The sequence below is a fragment of the Gymnoscopelus braueri genome (genome assembly GCF_963280865.1).
Source record: "Gymnoscopelus braueri genome assembly, chromosome: 21".
Classification (NCBI taxonomy): domain Eukaryota; kingdom Metazoa; phylum Chordata; class Actinopteri; order Myctophiformes; family Myctophidae; genus Gymnoscopelus; species Gymnoscopelus braueri.
The window spans coordinates 11445049-11468213 of record NC_137623.1 but is presented as its reverse complement, the minus strand read 5'-3'; the positions used below and the strand labels follow the sequence as shown (position 1 = coordinate 11468213).

The 23165-nt window shown below is 43.0% G+C and overlaps 1 protein-coding gene across 3 annotated transcripts; it reads left to right on the top strand.

Moving 5' to 3' along the window:
* Nucleotides 1-436: 436 nt before the first annotated feature.
* pabpn1 (poly(A) binding protein, nuclear 1) lies at nucleotides 437-22377 on the top strand. Of its 3 annotated transcripts, none has more exons than XM_080418017.1 (7): nucleotides 437-939; nucleotides 11067-11175; nucleotides 11623-11690; nucleotides 12067-12173; nucleotides 13486-13573; nucleotides 15027-15181; nucleotides 21654-22373. In XM_080418017.1, the coding sequence occupies exons 1-7, from the start codon at nucleotides 805-807 to the stop codon at nucleotides 21841-21843; spliced, it is 852 nt and encodes a 283-aa protein (XP_080274143.1). In that variant the 5' UTR covers nucleotides 437-804; the 3' UTR covers nucleotides 21844-22373. The 3 variants fall into 3 exon arrangements, with proteins under 3 accessions (XP_080274143.1, XP_080274144.1, XP_080274145.1); XM_080418018.1 differs by lacking the exon at nucleotides 21654-22373 and adding an exon at nucleotides 20372-20843; XM_080418019.1 differs by lacking the exon at nucleotides 437-939 and adding an exon at nucleotides 1523-1607 and having other exon boundaries at nucleotides 21654-22377.
* Nucleotides 22378-23165: the final 788 nt, after the last annotated feature.

Here is a 23165-nt window from a genome sequence, read left to right as displayed (position 1 = left end):
GGGTTCTTGACATGAAAATGTTTGAGAACCACTGGTTTAAATAATTTTAAAAAATGGAAGCAAGCCCAAATAGGCAAGTACACTTAAGAAACGAGTCGAAAACACGGCAGCAATTTTTACAAGCAACTTCACAGGAAAAAGAAGCCCAAAGTCTTAAGCGGACATGGCAACCCTGGGTAGCACTAGAGAAGACAATCTGGCAGTCTGTAATGTGCTGGGAATTAATTCACTCGACAAATGGCAGTCGGCCTTGTAATTGATTGACAGCAAAGTAATCCTATCAGGCGCCGCGCATGAGCGCAGAAACCCCGGAATGTTCAGGCCTCTAGGCCAATAGGAGCCGCCGACACAGAAAGAAGGAGCGTCCAGAGTCGCCCGTCGACCAATAGGAGCCAGAGTTCACGGCTGCAGTGAGCCATAAGCCCGCCCCCTGGCTTCCATTTCTGAACTGAAGAGACACCGTGCTCTCGGCGCCGAGTCCACCTCGTTTTTATACACATTTATATCAAGTAAATAAACTGTAAAGCACGGCCACTACAACCGGAGCGAGTCCTTTAAACGTTTACGATTGACACCGTGCGCCGTGGAGTTCCGTTTGAACGGTGGAAACACACGAGGAATAGAAGCGAAGCGGACATTTTTCTTTTTTAATTTCCCCATTTTTAACTTTACTACTAAAGCGGCGTTTTGCGCCGTTTTCTTCCCCTGCCTTCCCCCCCCGTGTGTTGAGTAGGGGCCCGGCTGTGAAGCATCGGTCTAAGCCCCGAGGTGTGTCCGTAGTATAGACGCTAATACAGGAGGGCCATGGCGGAGTTCGGCAACGGACTGGCGGAGGAATCTCTACTAGACTCCGATCCCGGTCACCCGGAGCTAGAAGACCCGGGCGTCGGTGACGAGGAGCCGGGATTAGAAGAGGGAGAGGCCTCGATTGAAGACCCGGTAAGAGAAGGAGTGAAGGGCATTGTTTTAGAAACACCCATGTCTGGAACGGATCAGTTATTATAGCCTACTTTTGGTCGCGCGAGCGTGTGTAGCTTGACAAAGAATGGACGTATTTTCGTCTAGAAAACCGAAAATACCGTATTTTCAAATGGGCTAAAGTGCCGAATCTGCCGATGCGAGTCGCGTCTACACTCATTTCTGTTACGAACAACGTCGTATTGGTTGGAAAATAACGTAATTTTTTTTTTTTAATCGAGCTACTTTCTCGCTCAAAGAAATGCAATCCAGTGCAAGTTAACCGTTGATCAAAGAAACAGTCGTAGTTGTACATTTGATGTCTACAATCTCGTGGTGGCCAGGGCAGGCACATGCTGTATGTAGTGTGTGCGTTAACTGCCATCATCCAGGGTCGACAATAGCCGCCATTGTGGTTCACGCAGTGCAGTAGAAATGGGTGGTGACTCGCGTGGCGCCGGCGGCCATCTTGGCGCAACGGCGGCGCCGGTTTCTCTGCGCCAAAGAGCGTTTTTTGGACCTGGGTGGTGGTGATAGAGGTGGTGGTGGTGGTGGGGGGGGAGAAAGGAGACGGTCAGGGGCGAGGAGGGTAGGGACAGGCCGCCGCCATTAGCCTCCGCAGTGCCAGTCCTCCTGTCTGCTGCTACACGGTAATAAAACGCACATCTTTTTATTTTCTTCCTGGCCGTCGCCATATTACGGTGACAGCCTCTCCAAGCAACTGGAGCGTGTCTGTGCTCACACGAGAGACGATGAAGCGATAGCTAGCAGGCTCAGCCTGCTAGCTATCGCTTCATCGTCTCTCGAGGAGGAGAGGTTAACATGATGTCCAGATGATGATGATGATAAACGTGCCGTTTCTGATTGTTTTTGTTGTTCTCTTGGTCGTAGCTGTAGAGTTGCTTACACTAAATGTCAAGGCTCTCTTTAGCGAGTTAGCTGAGTGACTGACACAGCCAGGGTGGAGATGGCAGACGTGTTGCTGCTGCTGCACCTGACTGGCCATCATCCACATCTTGAATTCACATTCGAGGACATGAATCTCTTTGGGTGGTTGATTGACACATTATGGTTCAAATCGCTCAGTACATCAATTTGTATGTGAGGTCTATCCAGCGATGATCCTGTTGTACCCTGCCTGTGCAGGTGTGGATTAATATTGTGGCACAGTTGGTCAGTCGGTGTGCGTTGTATGGTGACACTTCAAAACGCAGAAGCAAAGGGTTGCGGTATTTTAGGGGCTGGGTTTTGCATCCTTCAGTGTTTTTTTTTTTTTTTGCTGGAGCACGGAGACAGATGAGGAAGGGAGGGGAGGCGAAAGACCATTCTATGGATATGCGACACAAATGGTGCTAGACATGGTGTGGCAGTGATGGCCAGATGCACGCAACCTCATTAATATACCACATAACTGCTGCAGTTGTGGATTTGTACAGCTGCTGCAGATGCATTCATTAATGGAGGTTATTGATCCGTGAAACGCATTGTAGGTCACAAGTGCAAGAGGAGTATGAGTGCTCCTTCTACTACTAGTGACCGTGTCATACTGCCACCATTGTCTTGTGTCGCTGTCAGTGAGCAGATTAAAGCACAGGAAGACTTTGTATCTGTGTAAAGGGCGAAAAAGCCAAATGTCTCCATCTGTTTTTTTTTGTACATCAACTGTATTCTGTACCGACCTGATGCTTACATGTGTTAGGACAAGCGTTTGAAAACAAATCCTTGTCATTAACAGTAGCGACCCTGGATGGAGCTGGAGCGACTCCCACTGTGCTGCAGTGCAGCACTGTCAAAAATGAGAGCCCACTCCACTGTGAGGAATCATGCACCCCCATGTTCACCTATGATTTCTTTTCCCCTCTTATTTTTACCTTGGAGTATGTGGAAGTGTGTCTGGTCTGATCTCAGAACTGGTCACCTCCTTTCGATTCCATATCCAAGTAAAACATTTTAATGGTCATCCTATTATGACACATTCTGGGTAGTGATTCTATTTGTATGGTGTTTCTATTCATTATATGTTTTAGTCCTTTGAACCGGCTCAGCTATGAAGTTGCCCAACCTTTAAATTATTTAACAAATTGAGAGCTGTTGGAGTGCCATTACTGCTGTATTGCTTAAAAACACTGAAAAGGGTATTTGAATGAATTGGGGAAAAAATTAAGAAACTGCTAACATAAACCACAAGTGCCCCAGCCTTTTGAAACGACATTCCAGCTTAAAAGAGCCCTATTTTTTTTGACCATTTGGGCCACAAATAACAGGCGAGTGGGAAAATTATTGGAATTGGTCCATTTGGTTGCTTCCGTTCGTTCCACTTTCCGGTGGGGCAAGCCAGTAATTCGAACTTTACTTGCCTTATTTCCGAATCTGGCTTATATTCTTTATCTGAAAACATAATTTCTTTGGGAATACATCTATCGCTCTGTCCCATGGGAGTTGGGTTGTGCTGCTGGAAGGGGGCGGGATTCTACTATTTTCACTGACTAATGTCCAAATATTCTACTCAGTTTGTGTATAAAGTATAGATGAGGAATTAGCATTTCAATAGGATGCCGGTTGCTGTCTAACTTTTTTTCTTCACACAGCAGTATTCACCAGTGAATTACATTTCAATAAGTATGTATACCGTTAGTTGCATTATTTACAATGGACTCTGAACGTCTCTTTGAAGCCTGACAAGTTGGGAGTGAGACTGTTTGGACGATGCAATGCACAATGCTCACAACGCAAACTGAAATCCGAGGCTTATACATTAAAAGGCTCAATATAATATAATATGCCTACACAGTTCAATGGATATTTATTTTGCGGGATATAATGTTTAATTCTTCACAGTTCACACCAACGAAAGCAAGGTTCACCATGAAACAAATGATTTACTTACTGTTGGATCACATAACTTGACTTTATTCTTTATGGGATGCTTATGCTTCTCTGTAATATACAGTCACATACATCGTTGGTGGTCTGTGTTATTTGCCACTGGATCACAACTTTATTCTCTAGTTTGGGCTTTATTTAATGGAAAGTCGGTCGTGACTCGGTAGGCTATTAATTGGCCTACGGTATGTGAGCATTTTTTTTAGCTGCACTTGTAGTTATGTTAAATAAAACTAAAACTATCTTTTGACTCTCCCTGTTTTCATGTATCAGAAAGATTACATTAATTTGGGGTCGGGTCCCGGGTATGGTGGCTCGGGCTAATAAGTTGCAGACCCTTTCAGGTTGAGGCCAGGCTTGGACACCATAGGCAAAGGCTGGGCTTGGGCCTGTGCATGGCCCAAGTGGTAGCCTACATTGAGAGAATATTCTCACGCCATCTTCTCACGCCATCTATCTAAATGTGCCAAAACGCATTCCCCATTCACGAAACGTTATTCTTTACTATATGTCATGGCATACTGCAGGAGCTTTTATGAAATGGATCAGACCAAATGTACTGCGTGCAGCCTTTGACACACAAAAGCTGAATGGAAGAGGTGCATCTTTTACTCTTGTTCAATACAGCAGTCTTACGTGTGCACGCTCGTGTTGGTTTAGTGTGCACACACTGTGCGTGATTGTTCCGTGCATGTATGTTAACATGGTGAGTTGTGGAGGGGGATAATGAGACTTAGTTTGACGTTTGCCAGCCATAAAGCTTGAGAACCACTGGTTACTCTTCAGGACCAAATGTACTGCGCACAGCCTTGACACACAAAAGCTGAATGGCAGTGTAAGTGAAGAGGTTTGTGCACACGTGCACACAGCATAGCTGAGTGGTTAGTGAGCCCGCCTGGGGCGCCAGAGGTACGATGCCAGGCCAGCAATGTGTCGATGTGTACATGAGCAAGACTCTTAACCCCTAATTGCTTCCCAAGCGCCATACACTGGCTGCTCACTGCTCCTAGTTGTTAAAGGATGGGTAAATGCAGACAAATTTCACGTATGTGCATATATATACATATTTTTTTTAAAGGAGTGGGGACTATTCTATAAAGTACTGCAGAGTTTAACTGACTTGCAGGTGGGCAACTAGGAACGATTGCGGAGTTTTAAGTGACATTGATGGGTGGACCAGAGTGACCCATTAGTTTGTATTAATTACCGTAAATTTCGGACTATAAGCCGCGACTTTTTCCCCATTTTTCGACCCTGCGGCTTATATAACGGTGCGGCTTATCTATGGATTTTTACAGCTAACGGCCACTAGGGGACCTCCTAAATCTATGGATTTTACACCCGCGGCTTATAGTCCAGTGCGGCTTATATATGTACAAATCATTCAATTTAGCTGCTGCGGCTTATATTCAGGTGCGGCTTATAGTGCGAAAATTACGGTACATACTTTTCTATGCTATATTAATATGAAAGGGCAGCCCTAGAGGGGGAGAAAAGGTTAGTAAACAGTCACAGCCATAATCACTCACTCAATGGTACAAAACATAAGTATGGCTTGTAAATACTAGGGATGCAGCGGTTCTCGGTTCTACAATAACATTTTGCATTATGCATTAATACTGCCAAATAGGGACTGTCTGTGTCCTGGAGATATCCCCTTCCCACGAGTGAATCCATCTGGTGTTGCTTGACAAAAATAGTAGTAGCTTGTAGTTCATCTATTTTCGGCGGGCGACATAGTCTGATTTATAAATGAGCATAATGATTAGCCCACGACATTTACTTGACATTGTTGTCCTCGCCATGCGTTGTGGCAGGAGCTTGTTGTTTCCAATGGACTAAAGAGTACCGCATTCAAACAATGCTCCTCATTTACTTACATTGTACGGTAAAACAGCTCTCAAAGTCACTGTTTTAGCACGTAAACGAACACAAAGTTGATTCAGACAATATAGAAGTTAGAACGTCATCAAACCCAGTACTGTTTTATTTTTTGATAAAAATATTAACTTCCTGTTGATTTTGCTATTTTTATTAAGAAGAAAACCTGGACTTGATCCGGATCTTCAAATATTAAAATCGGAAGGAAGTTGACATTTCTATTTAAAAAATAAACCGTACTGGGTTTGGTGATGTTCTATATTGTCTGAATTAGCTTGGTTTGTGTTCGTTTACATGCTAAAAGAGTGACTTTGAGAGGTGTTTTACCGTATAATGTAAGTCAATGAGGAGCACATTTTGTATCGTAAATTTCTAATCAATGGAGCAATTATTTTTGGAGTTGCATCATGGCAAGGTAACTACACAACCCAAACCTCTACCAAAGTGGTCTTGCCCTTTAAGTTATTTGTCATATCTTCCCTGTGCAATTAAAAAAAAAAGGCAAACAAACGTAATTTTGATGCATTATGGTCAATATCAAAAACACAATTAATTTGTTAATCGCAATAATTTGTATGACTTCAATTTTGGAATCGTGACAGCCCTAGCATTGCCTCCTCCTCGCCATGTTGTATTTCCCTTTCTCTGAGGACGATCACGTATAACCAGTACCACACCTCTCTGCTTGTCCCCAGATGATTAATTAGGCAAATTATAGTTGTGACAAGCACAGTATGGATGGTATTTTTAATGGAGGCGGTATTATTTTTAGATACCGAGGTAAACTGTTAATAATGACTAGAAAGTTGACCTGTGCTCCTCGGAGCACAGGTCAACGTCAGGTAGGTTATTGTGGGAAAGCCATGTTTGGAATGCAACAGCCTCCTGGTGGCGCTTTTGTTCAAAATGAGCCACTCCTGCAAACTTTAGATGCCAATCTTAGCCAATCAGGATGGAATATGAAAAATCGGACAGATCCGTCTTGATCCCATGACTAAAGAGATGATGTGTAGTTTGTGTACCGATTTGCCTGATGTTTGGACAATCTGTAGGAGTAATATAAAATAATGTGTTTTGCAAAAATCGGCCTGCTGGTGGCATTCAGTGTAGTATAATAGGCCAATGTGAAAAGGGTGGCATTTCTTCCTCGGCCTGGTGGGAATGTGCTTGCAAGTTTCACGGCAATCCAACGCTGCCGTTGGATCATGATTTGAGGCATATACTCATCATAGGAGTAATATCAATGTGTTTTAAAAAAAATCACCTCCTGGTGGTGCTATAAAAGACTGATGTGAAAAATGCAGGGTAGAGGTTTTTCCTAAGTAAGGAAAAAAACAAACACTAAAAATAAGCGCTGGATTAAAGTCGATAACATGTTAAGCATAGCTATCCTGAAGAGGTGGGTTTTGAAGGAAGGGAAGGAGGGGGCATTTTTGATATGGTTGGGGAGTGCATTCCAGAGGGAGGGAGCAGCAACAGGGAAAGCCCCGTCCCCCAGGTATGGCACTTGGCCTGGGGGACCTCCAAGAGGTTGGGTTCACTGGACGTGAGGGAACGGGAGGGGATATAATGTTGGAGAAGATCAGAGGTAGGGGAGCCAGATTATTGAGTGCCTTGTAGGTGGTAAACAGGATTTTGTAGTGGATTCTTTGTTTGACGGGGAGCCAGTGGTCGTGGAGGACTGGTGTAATATGGTCTCTGGGACCGGGTACTGGTGAGCACACAGGCCGCTGAGTTTTGAAAGTATTGATTAGTTTGGAGGTGGTGCCGTTTTATCGCCGAAGCCTATGAACTGGACAGATTTGTGGGTGCATGTGTGCCAAAAATGGGTGCACTCTGAAACCATGAACTATTAACAAAATGAGTACGGTTCATATATTGCTACTTTTCATTTAAAGAATTATGCTCCGACAGGAAGGGACATTCAGTGAGTCACACCTCGCCTCACCTCAACATGAGGTCATGTGTGAGCCTGCCTCTCCACTCCACATAGTATGCCACTGCCTGGCATACTATTACTGATGGCTGCCATTGTGACAAGCTCATTCATTAAACTCCCATCTCTAGATTTGGTGTTGACAGGTGCCAGGGCCTCTGTATACGTGTTTCAAATTCATTCATCACCTTACGTTTGGTTTGTAATTTCTGTAATCTCTTAAGGCCCACGCATGCTACCAAATGAGGTGGTCACCCTATCACCTTTAAGGTGATGGAGAGAGCGCTCTCTATGATAGAGAGAGCTCTCTCTATCACCACCGCGGTGATAAGGTGACCACCGAAAATGGTAGCATGCGCCCCCCTTTAGCCTCCTGCCTCTGTTTTTAAGCTTGTTTTTATTGGGCCATTTTTTGGGGACTATTTGTTATTTTATTTGGCAAATGTAATGGTCTGCCTCAAGAATTCAACTCTTCAAATAGCCAAATTAAATAGAAAGCGATATACAAAGTGTGTGCAAAATGTGAATCAATGAATTCTAATGATTTATAAGGCACATTCTTGTTGCACTGATTTCTGACGAGTCTTTATACTTAATTGCATGCCGGTGTCGTGGAGGAGTGCAACTCTTAGTATAAATAGTCCCGGTCCCCATTGTACTGAATAGATCGGAGGAGAGTGAATATCTTTAGCTTTTCTTGTTCTCTTAATCAGCTACTGTACGTTTTGAGAGCAAAGCCTTGTTTATATTTTCAAAGACTAGCTGAATCCTATCTACTGTAGCTGGTTAGAATGCAAAGCCTTGCAGCGCATTGCAAGCTGACCACGGAGGAACACGTGTCCCCCGGTCTCATAAGATCCTGCACTTAATTCTTAACTGATTGCTATCTGGATACTAAAACTTGTTTCGCCCCAACCTTACTCTGTATATTTGTTTGAGTGGTGATCAACCAAAAGTATAGTTATGTCCAACACAGCTGCTTGAAAAAATATTCATGATGTCAGCGAGGGTTGATATATTTGCAACACAAATGCTGCATATTATTGCCTCGATGCAACATAACATGAAAGTAGGTCAAAGAGGCTCGATGAACTAGCATTGTAAGGACTTTTTTTATAAATGTAGTGGGAAAAATTGAATTGTTTCATTTCTCTGTATGTTGATTGTCCTGACAACTGATCTAGCTGGGTGTGGCTTACACTGTGGACTGAGGTCCTGTGTCAATTTAATCAAAACTTTTGCACATCAATGGCTTTTGTTCTGACCAGGGTATCGGTGAGACTCCCTCACAGCCAACAGTCAGATCGTCTGTATGTTGATTTACTCTCGTTTACTCTCCGTTTATTCATCACAGTAATTATTCAAACAGGACCAAACCATTGTAATAAATGATCTAATCAGGAGGCTGGCTGTCTGGCCATGTGACAGCTTTTACTCCTCCTACTTTGAGTAACCCAAGTGTATAAAAAGTAACTACACGTATTGTTCTGGAGCTCAATCATCTCACATGCTGGAAGGTGGTTGTTCTCTAGGGATCCCTAATAAATTGAATGTCTCATCACATCTTGTACTCTCCTTATATTTTGTTATAAGTATTAGTATATAAATTTCACGACATGCATATTATATATTTTATCACTAGAAGTTCTGGCCGCTATGCGACCCCTCATGTCTAGAGTTCGACACCTACGTGCCATCACCGATGTGGCTATATGCCCATATATGGAGATCTGTGTGTCTGTCAGTCCTTGTCCCCTTTTATGGCCATATATGGAGATCCCTGTTGTCATCAGTATGCCCAATTGCCCATATATGGGCATGCTGATGTAATTATTCATAGGGGTGGGCATTATGGCAGAATTTGTGCCTCCATTTCTGTTTTTACAGACAGATTGATAATCTATGTTTGCTGCTGTTCTATCATGTGACATTCAGTGTAGGATGCTGTAATATTTGTGAGTGAGTACTGGCTATTGTAACTTTAGGACAACTTCTGGTCAACTATTTTGAGCAGATTGATGAAAGCCTAGTTTTCAACGGTTGTACTTACCATGAAAACGCATCACAGCGAGCTGGACAAAGATGTTCACCTTATAACTGCGTCTGTCAGTTTTATGGTTCCTACCTGCTGCTACATTGGGGCGGAACTAATGTTTGGTGCTCCAGTGTTTCCGGTCGGAAACACTTTGCGTCATCAGTGCCCATACCCTAGGTGGGGTTGGCGAAAGGGCCTTTCTGTCTGGAGTTTACATGTTCTCCCCGTGTCCCCTGGCCCTAGGGCAGGGGTTCCCAAAGTTGGGGTCGCGAACACACTTGTGACGACTGTCGGATCTAGGCAGAGATCGAGTCAGAGGAACGCATGGCTGGTATATTTCGGCTGAAGCTGTTGTAAATATTTAGACTGTATGCATATTTAGATGCATACATTAGAAGTAAGCTATTCGCAGTATGCATCCTCATACACATTACATTTACATTGCAATTTATCATTTAGAAATCAAATTATATTAACCAAATAGGCTATAAAGGTGAACAAAAACCACAGCTGAAGATGTGATGTGAATCAGTGTAGGGTCGTCCTCTGGAGTTGTCTCAGACATAAATGGATGAGGGACAGACGGCAAGGACACTACATTTTAAATCCTGGCCCCAGGTCATTGCATAAAGTCCCAGTGGTGGTCTACCATGTGTCTTTTAAGGCTACTTTCGCCAGAGGCGGCAGTGGCTCAGGACTCTGTAGAGCAGCCGCTTGGGAAACGGAAGGTTCCCAGTTCGATCCTGGGCTCCCCCAGAGTTGGTGTCCTTGAGCAGATACTGAACCCCTAATTGCTCCCGATGAGCTTTGCCGTGCCTTGCATGGTTTCCTCTGCCACCGGTGTATGAATGTGTGTGTGTGTGTGTGTGTGTGTGTGTGTGTGTGGGAATGGGTGAATGTAATGCACATTGTAAAGTAAACCGCACTGTTATCGATTACATATTGGTGCACCTTTAAATTTAGGTGAGTGATCCCCCAAAAAATCTGATGCTCCTACATTTTTAAACTGGTAGCACCGGTGCTAATGTTTCGAGCCCTGTAATGCATTTCTCAATACGCTAACATATTGATTCTGAATATTAAAAATTCATTTGAAATATGCCAGCCTTGTGTTCTTACGACTCTTGTCTCTACTTAGACCAGAGGAACTGCTCTGACAGTGGCGCGCGCACACACACACACCCCTGTGCTCGCATGGAGCAGCCTCGCCTCTCATTCACAGTGAGACAGTTTCTCTCTGCAACTGAGTTGTATATCGGTTTAAGCCCGCACACCATGTAACACCAGACACCGCAGTAACCCTAGTTTGGACCATGTCCACGACTGTACAGTATGCATTGTTCATACTATTGTGCTATCGTTTTCTTTGTTCAGGAGCTGGAGGCTATCAAAGCCCGGGTCAGAGAGATGGAGGAAGAGGCGGAGAAACTAAAGGAGCTTCAGAACGAGGTGGAGAAACAGATGAACCTTAGCCCTCCACCAGGTAAGAGTCTGGAGAAAAGGTGCCAATAAAAGGTTTGGGTATATATGTAGGTCTGTCAGGGTGTATGTTATGGAAACCTACCAATATGCCAGTTACTAGGTAGGATTGAAGGATTTATTGATTTCTGGGGTTTGGTCCACAGACGATTAATGTAACACTGGCAATGCACCAATTACTGGATTTCATATTTTCAGTTAAATTGACACTTGTGCTAGAATCTGTCGACAAGCAAATTAACTGTGAAAGAGGCTTCTCTGGAGACAGAGTAGGCAAGCTACCATGTAGCCCACTCAGGATATGGCTCACTGGAGGAGTCACAGATGATTGATGTGATGTTCATTTTTGCTTGATTTTAATTTAAAATTAAATAGCTGTCCTATTAGTCATGATGACAGGGTTATTGGCATTGATCATAGATGTATAAAAACATTTCTCCCTTTTGTCCAGCCGGTCCTGTCATCATGTCAATCGAGGAAAAGATGGAGGCAGACGGCAGATCAATTTACGTTGGAAATGTAGGTCACTACTCTCACTTATCTTAGTTTTTTCCCCCAGTGTAATGATTTCATTACAGGTTCGGGTCAGGTTTAGCTACATTTCCGCTATGGTGTTTTGATCACATTTGTGTAAGGCATAATTTGAGACAATTTCTCACAATTTAGATGAAAGAAAGATGGTCTTTTTCCAATATAGCTTTCATTGACGCATTGCATGTCTCAATGAATCAGCCTTTCTGTGGATGTGTAAAATCCAAGCATGCCATCCGAACACACCAGCTTTTAAAGTTATCACATTATATGCAAAGTAAATGGATCTGCTTGTGTGTTAAAGTGATTTGCTACTCACATGAGTGTTTAGTTGTGTATGACCTTTAATCTCTCCCATCTTCAGGTGGACTACGGTGCCACAGCAGAGGAGCTGGAGGCTCATTTCCATGGCTGCGGTTCGGTCAACAGAGTCACCATCCTGTGTGACAAATTTACAGGGCATCCCAAAGGGTAAAGATTATTAAATCATCTGTCCTGCATCCTTCCAGGAAACAGTTTGTCCTACAGGAGCACATTAGCTAGCAAATCCCCCCAAAATTGCCAGCCATGCAGATCCTTAAACTCAAGCAGAGCATGTAAAATAATGATGAGTTATCTGTCAAAATGGCATACAAACTTTCCAGCCAAAGAAGAAAATGACCATCATGTCTCTGGTGGTCTGGATGAATTCACAGTTCTCTTCTTTTGTGTGTCATCATCAGATGTCCAGCTCAGTAGCGTACAGCCACGCCTTCGTCTCAGGTCCCACATCGAAGATGTGGGATTCAGTTATTAAGTTGGCAATTGCGTCACACCAGCAACGGTAGCAATTTCTACCACTGTTTTCTGCTATATTGGGGTGTACAAAGCATTTGAAACGGCCAACAAAGCGGACATAGACCTTCATGGGTATACCTAGCTCGTCTAATTCAAACCTCGGGTGCGCTTCTCGTTGCAGGGTGGCACGCTTTTGCTGGCATCGCCTCCTGCCACAGCTGGGCAGGCAGTGCTTGCTCCGCTCCATTGACAATGCATTGAACCTCGCTGCTTTCTTAGAACGCGGAAGCAGCATACCGCTGCTGGTGTGAATTGAGCATTAGCAAAGCAATCAGGAGGGAAGAAAGTCAAACTCTGTCCTTGTGTGACAATGGGTTTTCCACTACAATTATACAAATGCAGTATAATGAAACGATATGCTGTCCCTCAGTTTCTCCAAGTCAATTACTAGTTTTGGATAATGTCAGTTCCACCTTATATCTTTTTTTTTTAATTATCTTTAGGACCGCAGAGAAAATGTTCTCAAATGGCCTTGTTACCAAGGGTAGCATTTCAGTCCTCAAAGGGCTTTGGTTACCCCCAACAAAGATACATTATCCCTAGTAGTTATGACATCTAGGCTGTATTTGATTAGTTTTAATTAAAATAACAGGTTTTCATCAGCAATTCACAGATTGTTGTAGTGCTATTGGAAGTTCAGGATTGTTTGTTGGATCGACACTGGTCTTACCCCATCCAATTATTATGACTAACGCCATACTCGTTAACTTGCTGGGTGTTGTGACCTTAAGAAACTACCTATCTATGGGCCAAAAGTGCATTTGTGTTTGGTATAAGGTCTTGGTATTGTTGTTCCTTAATGAAGTAATTCAACAAGTGCACCTCCATGTCCTGCGTTTTTTTTTTGGTACAGAAATTAAACCTTTGAAAAAGTTTTGGTGAATTTTATTGCATTGTTGAAGGATGTGTTTAAAAAAGAGCATTAAAACGATTACTCTTTCTTCAGGTTTGCCTATATTGAGTTTGCAGACAAGGAGTCTGTTAGGACGGCCATGGCTTTGGATGAGTCCCTGTTCAGAGGAAGGCAGATTAAGGTGAGAGTTTAACTGACTGTATTATTTGGGGGAAGGTATTAATGCATTATCACATTTTCTTTCCTCACATGAAAAAAGACATTATAAAGAGCACAAATAAGTATGTTGAGAAATAATGGTTTTGTCATACTTAGTTTTGACTGTAGAGATGATGCTGCAACAGGCAACCAGTTAGTTTCATATGAAAACATAATGCAAATAGCGCATCTACAAGCTCACAACAGAGATGCGTTATGAGCTTGCATGTAGGTGGGCAACACACATACGCATACACACACACTTGTCAATTAATCAAAAAAGTAACTGATGGCATAATCGCTAAAAAGATGAGGTGGATAGATGCAGCCCTAGTATAATCGAAGTCTAGTCTAATGTAAACTGTATGGCTGTTGCCACATGACTCTAAACTTTAGGAACTTAAATTTGCGTCGGAATAGAATGTTGCAGCGTGTCATGGTTATCCGGACCACAGACCAATCCACATCACCCGTCGTTGGCATCTGTCAGACAATTTGATTTAATTACTATGGGGTTTTGGGGATTATTTAAATTTATAGCAGCGTGAAGACAAGTGAAGGTTTATGGATCTTTTTGATCTTTTTTAGTTGGACCTCTCAAACCTTTATATGGACAATTTTTAATGGAGCATCGCAGAACCCCTTTTGGGAGAGACTAGCAAAGGCTGCTGTAGTCCCCTGTCTCCATGTCGTTGTTTTTTATAAAGCTATTTTTTTTTTGGCTTTAAGCCTTTTATTGATGGGATAGTAGTCTGACAAAGAAGTTTATTGGATTTATACCCTACAATCATTATTCCCAAAAGGGTTGAACGATGAAATTCCATGGCATGTGATGTTATAATTCATTGTGGTACTATGCATTTGAAAACTCTGTAATACTATATATTAATTGTCTGGGCAAAACCAAGCTCTAATGCAAAGTTAAGAGTGACTTATGAAAGCCGCAAGGCCGATGTTTTCATTTCTTAAGTTTGTTTCTGTATAAACAATTGTGAATATTTGTAAATAGTGGATGTATATATGTTGAGTCTGGGCAAATCGACAAGCTCACACACTAGAGACAATCATTGAGTGACACTCCCATTGGGAGTGAGATTGTCTCACACCTGTGTACCAGATGGAGTGTTTGTATATAAGAGCACATAGTGAATAGTATTGTAAGACACTATTGAGGAAGGTCCAGACGGACCGAAACGTTTGTCTTTAAAAAAAAAAAAAGTGAGTTGCCACAGCAAGATACAGTGTGCGGGACTTCTTATTTGATTCATAGTAGTCTGACAGAAAATGGGGAGTGACATGCAGCAAAGCACTCGAACCTGCGGCGTGCGAGCCTAGGTGCCTGGACAGCTACGCCAGCGGTCCAGGCCCACTGTCTTCATGTTGATAATGGTGTCGCCTATGGGCCTAATTAACCTCCCCTTACTCTTCATCCTCAGGTCGGCGCTAAGAGAACAAACAGGCCAGGCATTAGCACCACAGACCGCGGCTTCCCCCGGGCACGTTTCCGTTCACGGGGAGGGAACTTCTCTTCGTCGCGCGCACGCTACTACAGCGGCTATACGCCACCCAGGGGCAGAGGACGGGCCTTCAGGTGAGTCAACGCCGAGACGACCCACTTTACATACAGCACACCCTGGGGAGCACAAGACACGCACACACACACACCACCTTCTCACACACTGTCTCTGACACCAGAGAGAGAAAGAGGAAAGGGCCAGCATGAAGAAGAGGAGCCATTCTTATTGCCCATAGAGTTGTGAAATATTGACATTGTGTGAATTGGATCACACAGTCAAAGTGCAGACACAGTAGTGTTGCAGGTAAACACTTTTCTAACAGACTGACCCATGTTGTCTCCCCTTTATTGCTCTACCAGGAAATTGCAGGGATGGAGCTATGGAGGAAAATGGAAAGGAATGAACAGCCTTGGAGGAGGCAGCATAGGGTATGCCAACTAGTGGCTTTTCCATTGCATAGAACCGGCTTGACTTGACTAGCTTGGTTTTCCACTGCAGATAGAACCCCCTCAACGTAGCTGGTTGTCACAACGACGTCCAGCCTTCTGCAAAGGAGAGTCCTAAACAATGTTAAAGCTAATGATGTCTGCACATAGTCTAATTTGTCCTGTTCAGTTAAAAAAAAACGTCTTTATAACATTTTAGGTGAGAAATGGGGAATGCAGTTACTTAATATTAATTCATTTTAGACTTAACGATGAGAACTTTAAAGGTTTAACAGTATTTGGGAGCTTCTATACAGTATTGCAGTCCATGCTGTCACAATTATGTATTGACTCTAGTGATGATTCTCTCTGACATTTTCACATCACCTTTTGGTAATGCCTCGGCTCACTTGGAACCTCGATGGAAGTGATGCCAAAAAAGTACCAGGTACTTTTGTTTTATAGAAAACCAAAAAAGGCTAGTTGAGCCGAGCCAGTTCTATGCAATGGAAAAATGCCAATAGTAAGAAGTTAGAAATGTGATAAGTATCATATTTGGGGCTCTTATCAGAAGAGTGAGAGAGTTTTGTCACAAGGAGGGCAGAGAAGAGGGTTCATATGTAAAGGCAAGAGAGGGCAAGTATGTGAAAGGATCAAGAACATTAACAAGACTGTTCCGCCATTAGGCTAATTATTACTGTTCTCAGATGTTAGTCATATAAAAGAGGCTTAAAGATCATTATTTGAGTAATCATCCTGATCAGTATGTATTTACCCTTGTAAAAAGGTTTAATTTTGGATTTAAATGCCTTTTTATATGCTTAATTGATAATGCAAGCTTATTTTAAAGTAAATCATTCCTCCTATTGCAATGGCATATACATACACAGCAGCCTTAGCTGTGTTAGCCACATGAACTCTAGTGTCACTAATAATCTGGGGGTGAACATTTTGTGAAAATGGCAGATCTACAAGCTCACAACACTTTGTATAGTGAGCTAGTAGATTGGCCACCTTCGGCAAAGACATTTGGTGTAGACGTAGGGGCCATAGTATAGACCACTGGGGGACTCCGGTCAACTAAGTATATAGAGTTTAAGTGGTTTAGAATCACACCAGTGTTGTGGTTGTCTGGGCTTTTTGCATGCAAAATCACCAACCACAACTCTTTCACTGAAGTCAAAGCAGGCTCTCGGTGCACAGCAACATGTTCTTCCCCAGGTCATACTACATAAACAACTTTCATGCCTGTTTTCAGGCATCTGTTTGAGTATATGTATAACAAGACGACTTAATGTCACAAATGCCACGATGGACAGTTTTTTATGCTGTTCTGTTTAAGTAAAAAAAAAACTTCTGTTGAATGATCATACTGTATCCATTTTATACTCCCAAGTAGGAGTTTCACTATTTTTCGATTGATTCTTGTGACCCCCCCTACTTCTAAGCTGGTGCCACTTGCTGTGATTTGGTCAACTGTCAGCTGCAGATGATGTGACGGCTGTGATCCAGTACAGTGAAACTTGATAATTGTGACGTTTGTGTTAGGCACTTCCTGTCTCCCTCTCTATTCCATCAATGACATCCTGTTGCTGGTAATTTGACTATGGATGATTTTAAAAAAAGAAAAAAAAAAGTTTGATTCCTTTTTATTAGTGATATGCTGTTGATTGGTTTCTATAGTTGCCTAGAAAGCTTCTAGTCCGCTCTTACCCTATATAAACCATTGGAGAGCATTTCCCCCCCTTTTGTGCCCCTATATATTGACATAAAACCTGGTGAAGCTCAGAGGTGCTGTGCACAGGGAGTCTATTGGCTTTGCCCATAATGTTTGTTGTATCGTGAGCTGACGAGACAGTCTTCTATAATGACTGCCTGGTCAGATTGGAACGGAAAGGTGCGTTTGCTTCACTGCACACATCAGTAAATGGGGCTGTCAGTGGGTCTCACTGCCAGGGTTACTCTGTCCCTCTTTCTCGTTGAGCTTCCACTGTAGCCTGAAACTCACACACAGGGCCAACTGGTTCTCAGTGGGACCAGCTGAAAATGCTAATAGCATGTAATCAAAATGTATTATCTGTTCTTTGAAAGAATGGATGGTATTTCTGCAGAGAATTTGGTTCTAAAAGAATTTCATACGTTTAGGGTGACAATGATCATGCATTGTGCTGGCCCAGGCTAGTCATCTGTGTATATGTTGAGAGACTGGGCTACTTTGAGTCTCAACATATAAGCTTCTTGTGGGCCGTGTTGGAGCTGTGGAGCCATGTTGTAAGATATTCAGACATTCAGACAGAAGCTGTGATCAGCATGCCAACTCGCGCGCGCACGCACACACAACCAAGCTTTGAGATTGGAGATATTCTGACTAAATCATGCCAGTCACCGCGAAGCACTTAGAACTTTTTGTTCTGAATCATGATGAAGATTTCAGTAATTGTGGAATGGGGTTGAGGGCTTGAAAGCCATGTCAACTGTTTTACTTTTCCATTGTGCTCAAGCACTTCAAACTGAGACTTTTATTCAGTTCACTTTTATTCATACTTTGTTTGGAAATCAATGGAAGAGAATATTTGTTGAGCCAAAAAACACAAAAGGATAATCAGAGTGCCCACCATCAAATACTATCCGCCAGAACGTGTTAGACTTTTCCCGTCATTCTTTTGTGCATGTAGGCGTCTGAGCCTCAAGGTCAGTCTCTCTAATCACTCTGTGTACTTACCCCAACCACTCCTACACATACCAAGAAACCCTAACCCGGCCAATTTATTCACTGGGATTTGGTCTTGCAGCAGAACAAGGCACCCCTGGTGTTGAGGAGAAGCTGAGAGGAAAATAAGGATTTTAATTCAGTGACTGGCATTTTATTCAAGTCTCCCAGAGTTCATTGTGTCGACTAAGGATTAGTTTAACCTCATAGCACCTCTATCCTGCGAGTTATTATATTCACAGGACACATCTGCATCTTGGATTTTAGCGCGTTGTTCACTGCGCTGAATTCCTAGATTGGATAATATTCAACACATACTCCGATACGACACATTTGTGATTGCGACAGGCCAATGTTGGCCCATAAAATCATTATTTAACTGCTGTTGCCAAAGGTTATTCCTTTGTTTACAAATGGTGTGATAACGGTGTGCCTGCATCACCAGCATAGCAGACGCCCTCCTGGCTCGTATTGGTGTGCTTTAGGGAAAAGTTGGGGATAATGATGTGGCGTATCTGCCAGTCATCCATCACCCCTCCAATCATGTAAACACATCATCCACCGAGCACTTCTACCCACTCACTGGAAATGGCACCCTGAGAAGCATTCCCCACAAATGGGTGCCCAGAGGCTGCTCCATTTCGTCTGGCTTTGTTCTCGTCCCTGTAGCACTTCCCCCTTGCACAGCAGAGCTGAAGAGCTTACTTGTTGCAATGTGAGGAGTCTGTCACCAGAGGTCGTAGTTCTGGTAGTTAAGAAAGGGGTTCTTGTAGTTAAAGAGCTGTTCCACACCTGAACTTGTTGAGGGGCCTGTTTGATGTGGGGCTTTGTCTGTTTGACATGGTGCTTTGTCTCAGTCCCTAGCAAATAATAGAGAGCTTATCATTGACCCCCTTGTGAGAATTGGGAGATTTAACATTGATTTGAAATGCACAGATGGACAGTTCACATTGAACTGTCTAACACTGATTTACTGTACACAGTCACAAAGGGGCTGCAGATGAATATTAGCTTTAAGCTAAGTCTGGTACAGTGCATCAAATGGTGACATTTATGTTTAACACTACATGGTCCCTTTATACATTTAATTAAATGAATTACAGGATTCCATATAGCATCTGGGATTGATTTGGGCCAGACTGGTTTTCTTATTCTTGTGGGGAATTGTTAAAAAAAAAGAAATTGATGTCAACAGATGTGTGTTGACATCTCATCTACATCTACAGCATTCACTCCCAGAAATGAGGGTTCATTCCTGCAGCCTGACCTCAGCATCTAATCTAACCAACCACTGGTTTCAGCCCCTCTTGTGTTTGTGGCCACTTGATGCCTTGTGTGTGTGTGCGTGTGTGCGCGCGCTTGCCCATGTACTGTATGTGAGCCTATGTCAGAGAATGATGTTTGAGTTGACTTTTGAAGTGTGTATGCAAAAGAAAGTTGTGGTGCAGTCCTTTAAGTCTGTCCCCCAAATTATGTTATGCATGTGATTTCATTTTTTTTATTTTATTCCCTCTGTGTGTGTGTGTGTGCTTATGTGATTTTGTTTATGCGTGTGTGTGCACAATGTCCTGCTGGGGATATATGTTTGGTGCTGTTTGTCCTCATGGTCTCTCCTTACAGTGACCCCCGCCCCCCCCCAAGAGGCGGCTCTCAAGAGAGAGAGACAGAGAGAGAGAAAGAGGGAGAGAGTGCCTTTGCTGTCCCCTCACACCCACACACCAATCAATATCCTAATCTATGCAAAATTATACACACTTTTTTTTCCACCATTGGCAAAGCTGCTTTCAGCTTCTCTTCAGCACTCTAGTCTGATTCTTCCAATATGAGCTGTTATGCAACATCCTGTTGAGACTAAAGGCACGATACCGTTAAAATGGTATCAATGTCTATAATAGTGATTTGTGAACATTTCCTGTTAAACACTTATGTACTTTAATATGTATTTTAATTTTCACCCTTCTCAGTTTACCTCAAGGACTGTAATTTCCACAGACCCTTCTTCTGCCCTGCAAGTGCATACACACCTACACATATTTATATATGGCTACAACACACCTGGAAATGGGTGTTCCGTCTTCTTAAGCCAACCAGAAAAAAACTCACCCTCTTTTTCTCTCTCTCTTTTCCAGGGGCCGAGGGCGAACAACATCGTGGTATTCCCCTTACTAATACACCCTCCCCACCACCACCACACTCTTTACTATCTCCCCAACTTTTTTCCCCCCCATTGGTTCCCCCATTTAAATACTAAATGAATGAAAAAAAAAGGAAAAAAAAAAGTCTCCCATCCCTTTTCCCCTACTCAATAAAGGAAGACCCCCCCCCTCCCTCCCTCCCCCCCCCCCCCCCCCCAGAAGAGAAAAAAAAAAGACAAAAAAGGAAAAAAAAAGAGAAACCCCCTTCCATCTGGACAGAGAGACTGACTGGCCGCGGTGTGCGATTGTGTGTGAGCGTGCGTGTGCGGAGGGTGAGGCGGTCACCGCTGGTAAGGTATCTGCTGGCCGTGGTGTGGGGGAGGGGAAGGGTTGGAGAATTTGGTGGCTTACGTATGATTACCATGATTTATTATTTTCTATTTTTGTTTTTGAGGTGTGTGGGGGGGGGGGAAAAAAAAGAAAAAGAAAAAAAAGAGAGAGAGAGGGAAGTTGATGGTATCTCAGGCTGCAGATGTGTCTCCTTTTAGTCTGGCTGTGACCTTATTGCTTTTTTTACACCATCCACCAACACAGCTCTCCTACTCCACTCACCCCACCTCCACTCCACCCACAACCATAAAACAAAAAACAAAGCGAAGACAAAAAAAAAGACAAAAAAAAGAAACTTTCAAACAACAAGAAAAGGATGTTTATATGATTATCTGTTTTTAATGTATCGTAGCAAAACTATGTTGGTGTTTTTTTGTTTTCTTTTTTTAGTTTGTGATATTGGAGTACATCACCACCCCTTCCTCCTACCTCCTCTTTGTCTTTACTGTTCTTTGATCAGTGCCCCCCCCCCCCCCCCTACACCCCCTTCCCTCCATCGCCTCCTCCCTCTCCATTTAATCCGTCATTGGCTTAATCGGTTTGCCTCCAACTTGTGGCCTACATTATGTATTATTCTCTGTCCACTGTTCTGTGGACAGTGTTGGGTCAGTGTTTAGCAAGGCTCCCACATGCATGTTCGTTTTTCTTTTTTCAGACTGCCCCCCCCTCCTCCTCCCTTGTTTCTCCCTTTAAGTCTATAGCTTACTTCATGGCTGGAGCGCCGCCTACTTTTTAAAAATTTGTACTTTTTTATTACTTGCGTTTCCCTCCTATCATCCCATCCCCCTCCCTCCCTCCTTCAATTGTTTCTCGTCACCCCTCCTCTGTCCTGTCCTCCCCTCCTTCCTCCTCTCTCTGTATATTAGACCACTTCTTGTCGTTTCAGGTTTCAGGACCAGTGGAGGCTGACTACCCCTCCCCAGGTGGCGCAGGCCCCCCCCACTGTCTCCGCAGCGTCTCTCTCTCTCTCCGCTCCCGCTATGCACACTCACCCCATCTTGTCCGTGTGGGGGGGAGGGGGGCAGGGTGACCACAGGCCTGCCGCGGGGGGCATTTACTACAACAACAAACGCTGATTTGACGCTTTTACGTTTAATACACACCTCACTCACCTGCATATACACACACACACACACACACACACACACACATACACATGAACACACCTGAGGCAAACGGACACTACAGACAGCACTCACACAATCAAAACCACCCCGACACATAATTTATAGAGAGAGAGCTGAAGCCAAGATAGCTGAGCGGCAGGCAGGCAAGTTGACAGGAGTGAGGAAGGCAGGACCAGAGAATGGGGTGTTTTTTGGGGGTATCTAGGACCTGAGGGCACCCCCTTTCTCTGACTATGCGCAGTGCAGTCACGGCTGGTCTGAGGAAGGCCGAGGGGCTAAATGGCTTTGATTATTAATTTAATACTGGAGCAGGGCGGAGATTTTATTTTGGGGGGGAGGGGTCAGGGGAGGGTTTTTGTGTGGCAAGGTTTTGTTTTCGTTTTGTTTTTGAAATAGGGGAGTGGGTTTGAACAACAAAAAAAAAGATGTTTTGCTTTTTTATTTTTATTTTTAACCCATGAGTCTGTAATTAGAAAAAAATAAAGACATTGTGTAAAAATGAAATGTGTTGTACGTGTGAGTCTGTTCTGATTTGAAGGTCTAATGCTGGAACTGGCCAGAGTAGAAACATGTTTTTATGAATTATGGCGATATTATCTTGTAATGCCAGGGTTTGTGGCTTTAGAATCTAGATCACATAATTGTAGACCATTTATAGTTTCTTTGCTTCTGACTTTGTTGTAATGTCTGCTATTTTGACAGGTTATCAGCCATGTACATATTTAAAATATTTTACAAGACTTAACATTTTCACAGCATTTTTCTTTTTTGTAACTTCATATATTGTTTGGATGACCTTTGGGACAAGTGTGACCTATGGGGCAAAAGCATAGTATGGTGTTTTTGTTAAGCCTCACGGTAGCATGCCATTTTTATGGGGACATGAAAGGATGGAGATAATTTGTGATGTATTTGAAATATTTATTTTGTCATTTATATTTCATGGTCTAAAAATATCTGATTATCAATATTCAGCATTTTTGAAAATACTGGACATTTAAACTTACACTTGTTTTTACTCGTAATGTTTGGGCCAACAGTAATGTTTCAGATATTCATGGATATGGTCATCTGTGGCATAGGTCAGATTAATTTATGTCCTTCAAAGCTGTGGCTCTCGTATCTCTTTGCAGAGCCTGGCCATGTCAGGTCCTTGAGATTGAAACATTGTCCGTTAGTTTTACTTTTTTTTTTTTTTTTTACTTAAAGGACAACCTTGTTTTTTTATAACCAAGGTTTATGTTTTAGATTGTAATTAAAGTAAATAAAAG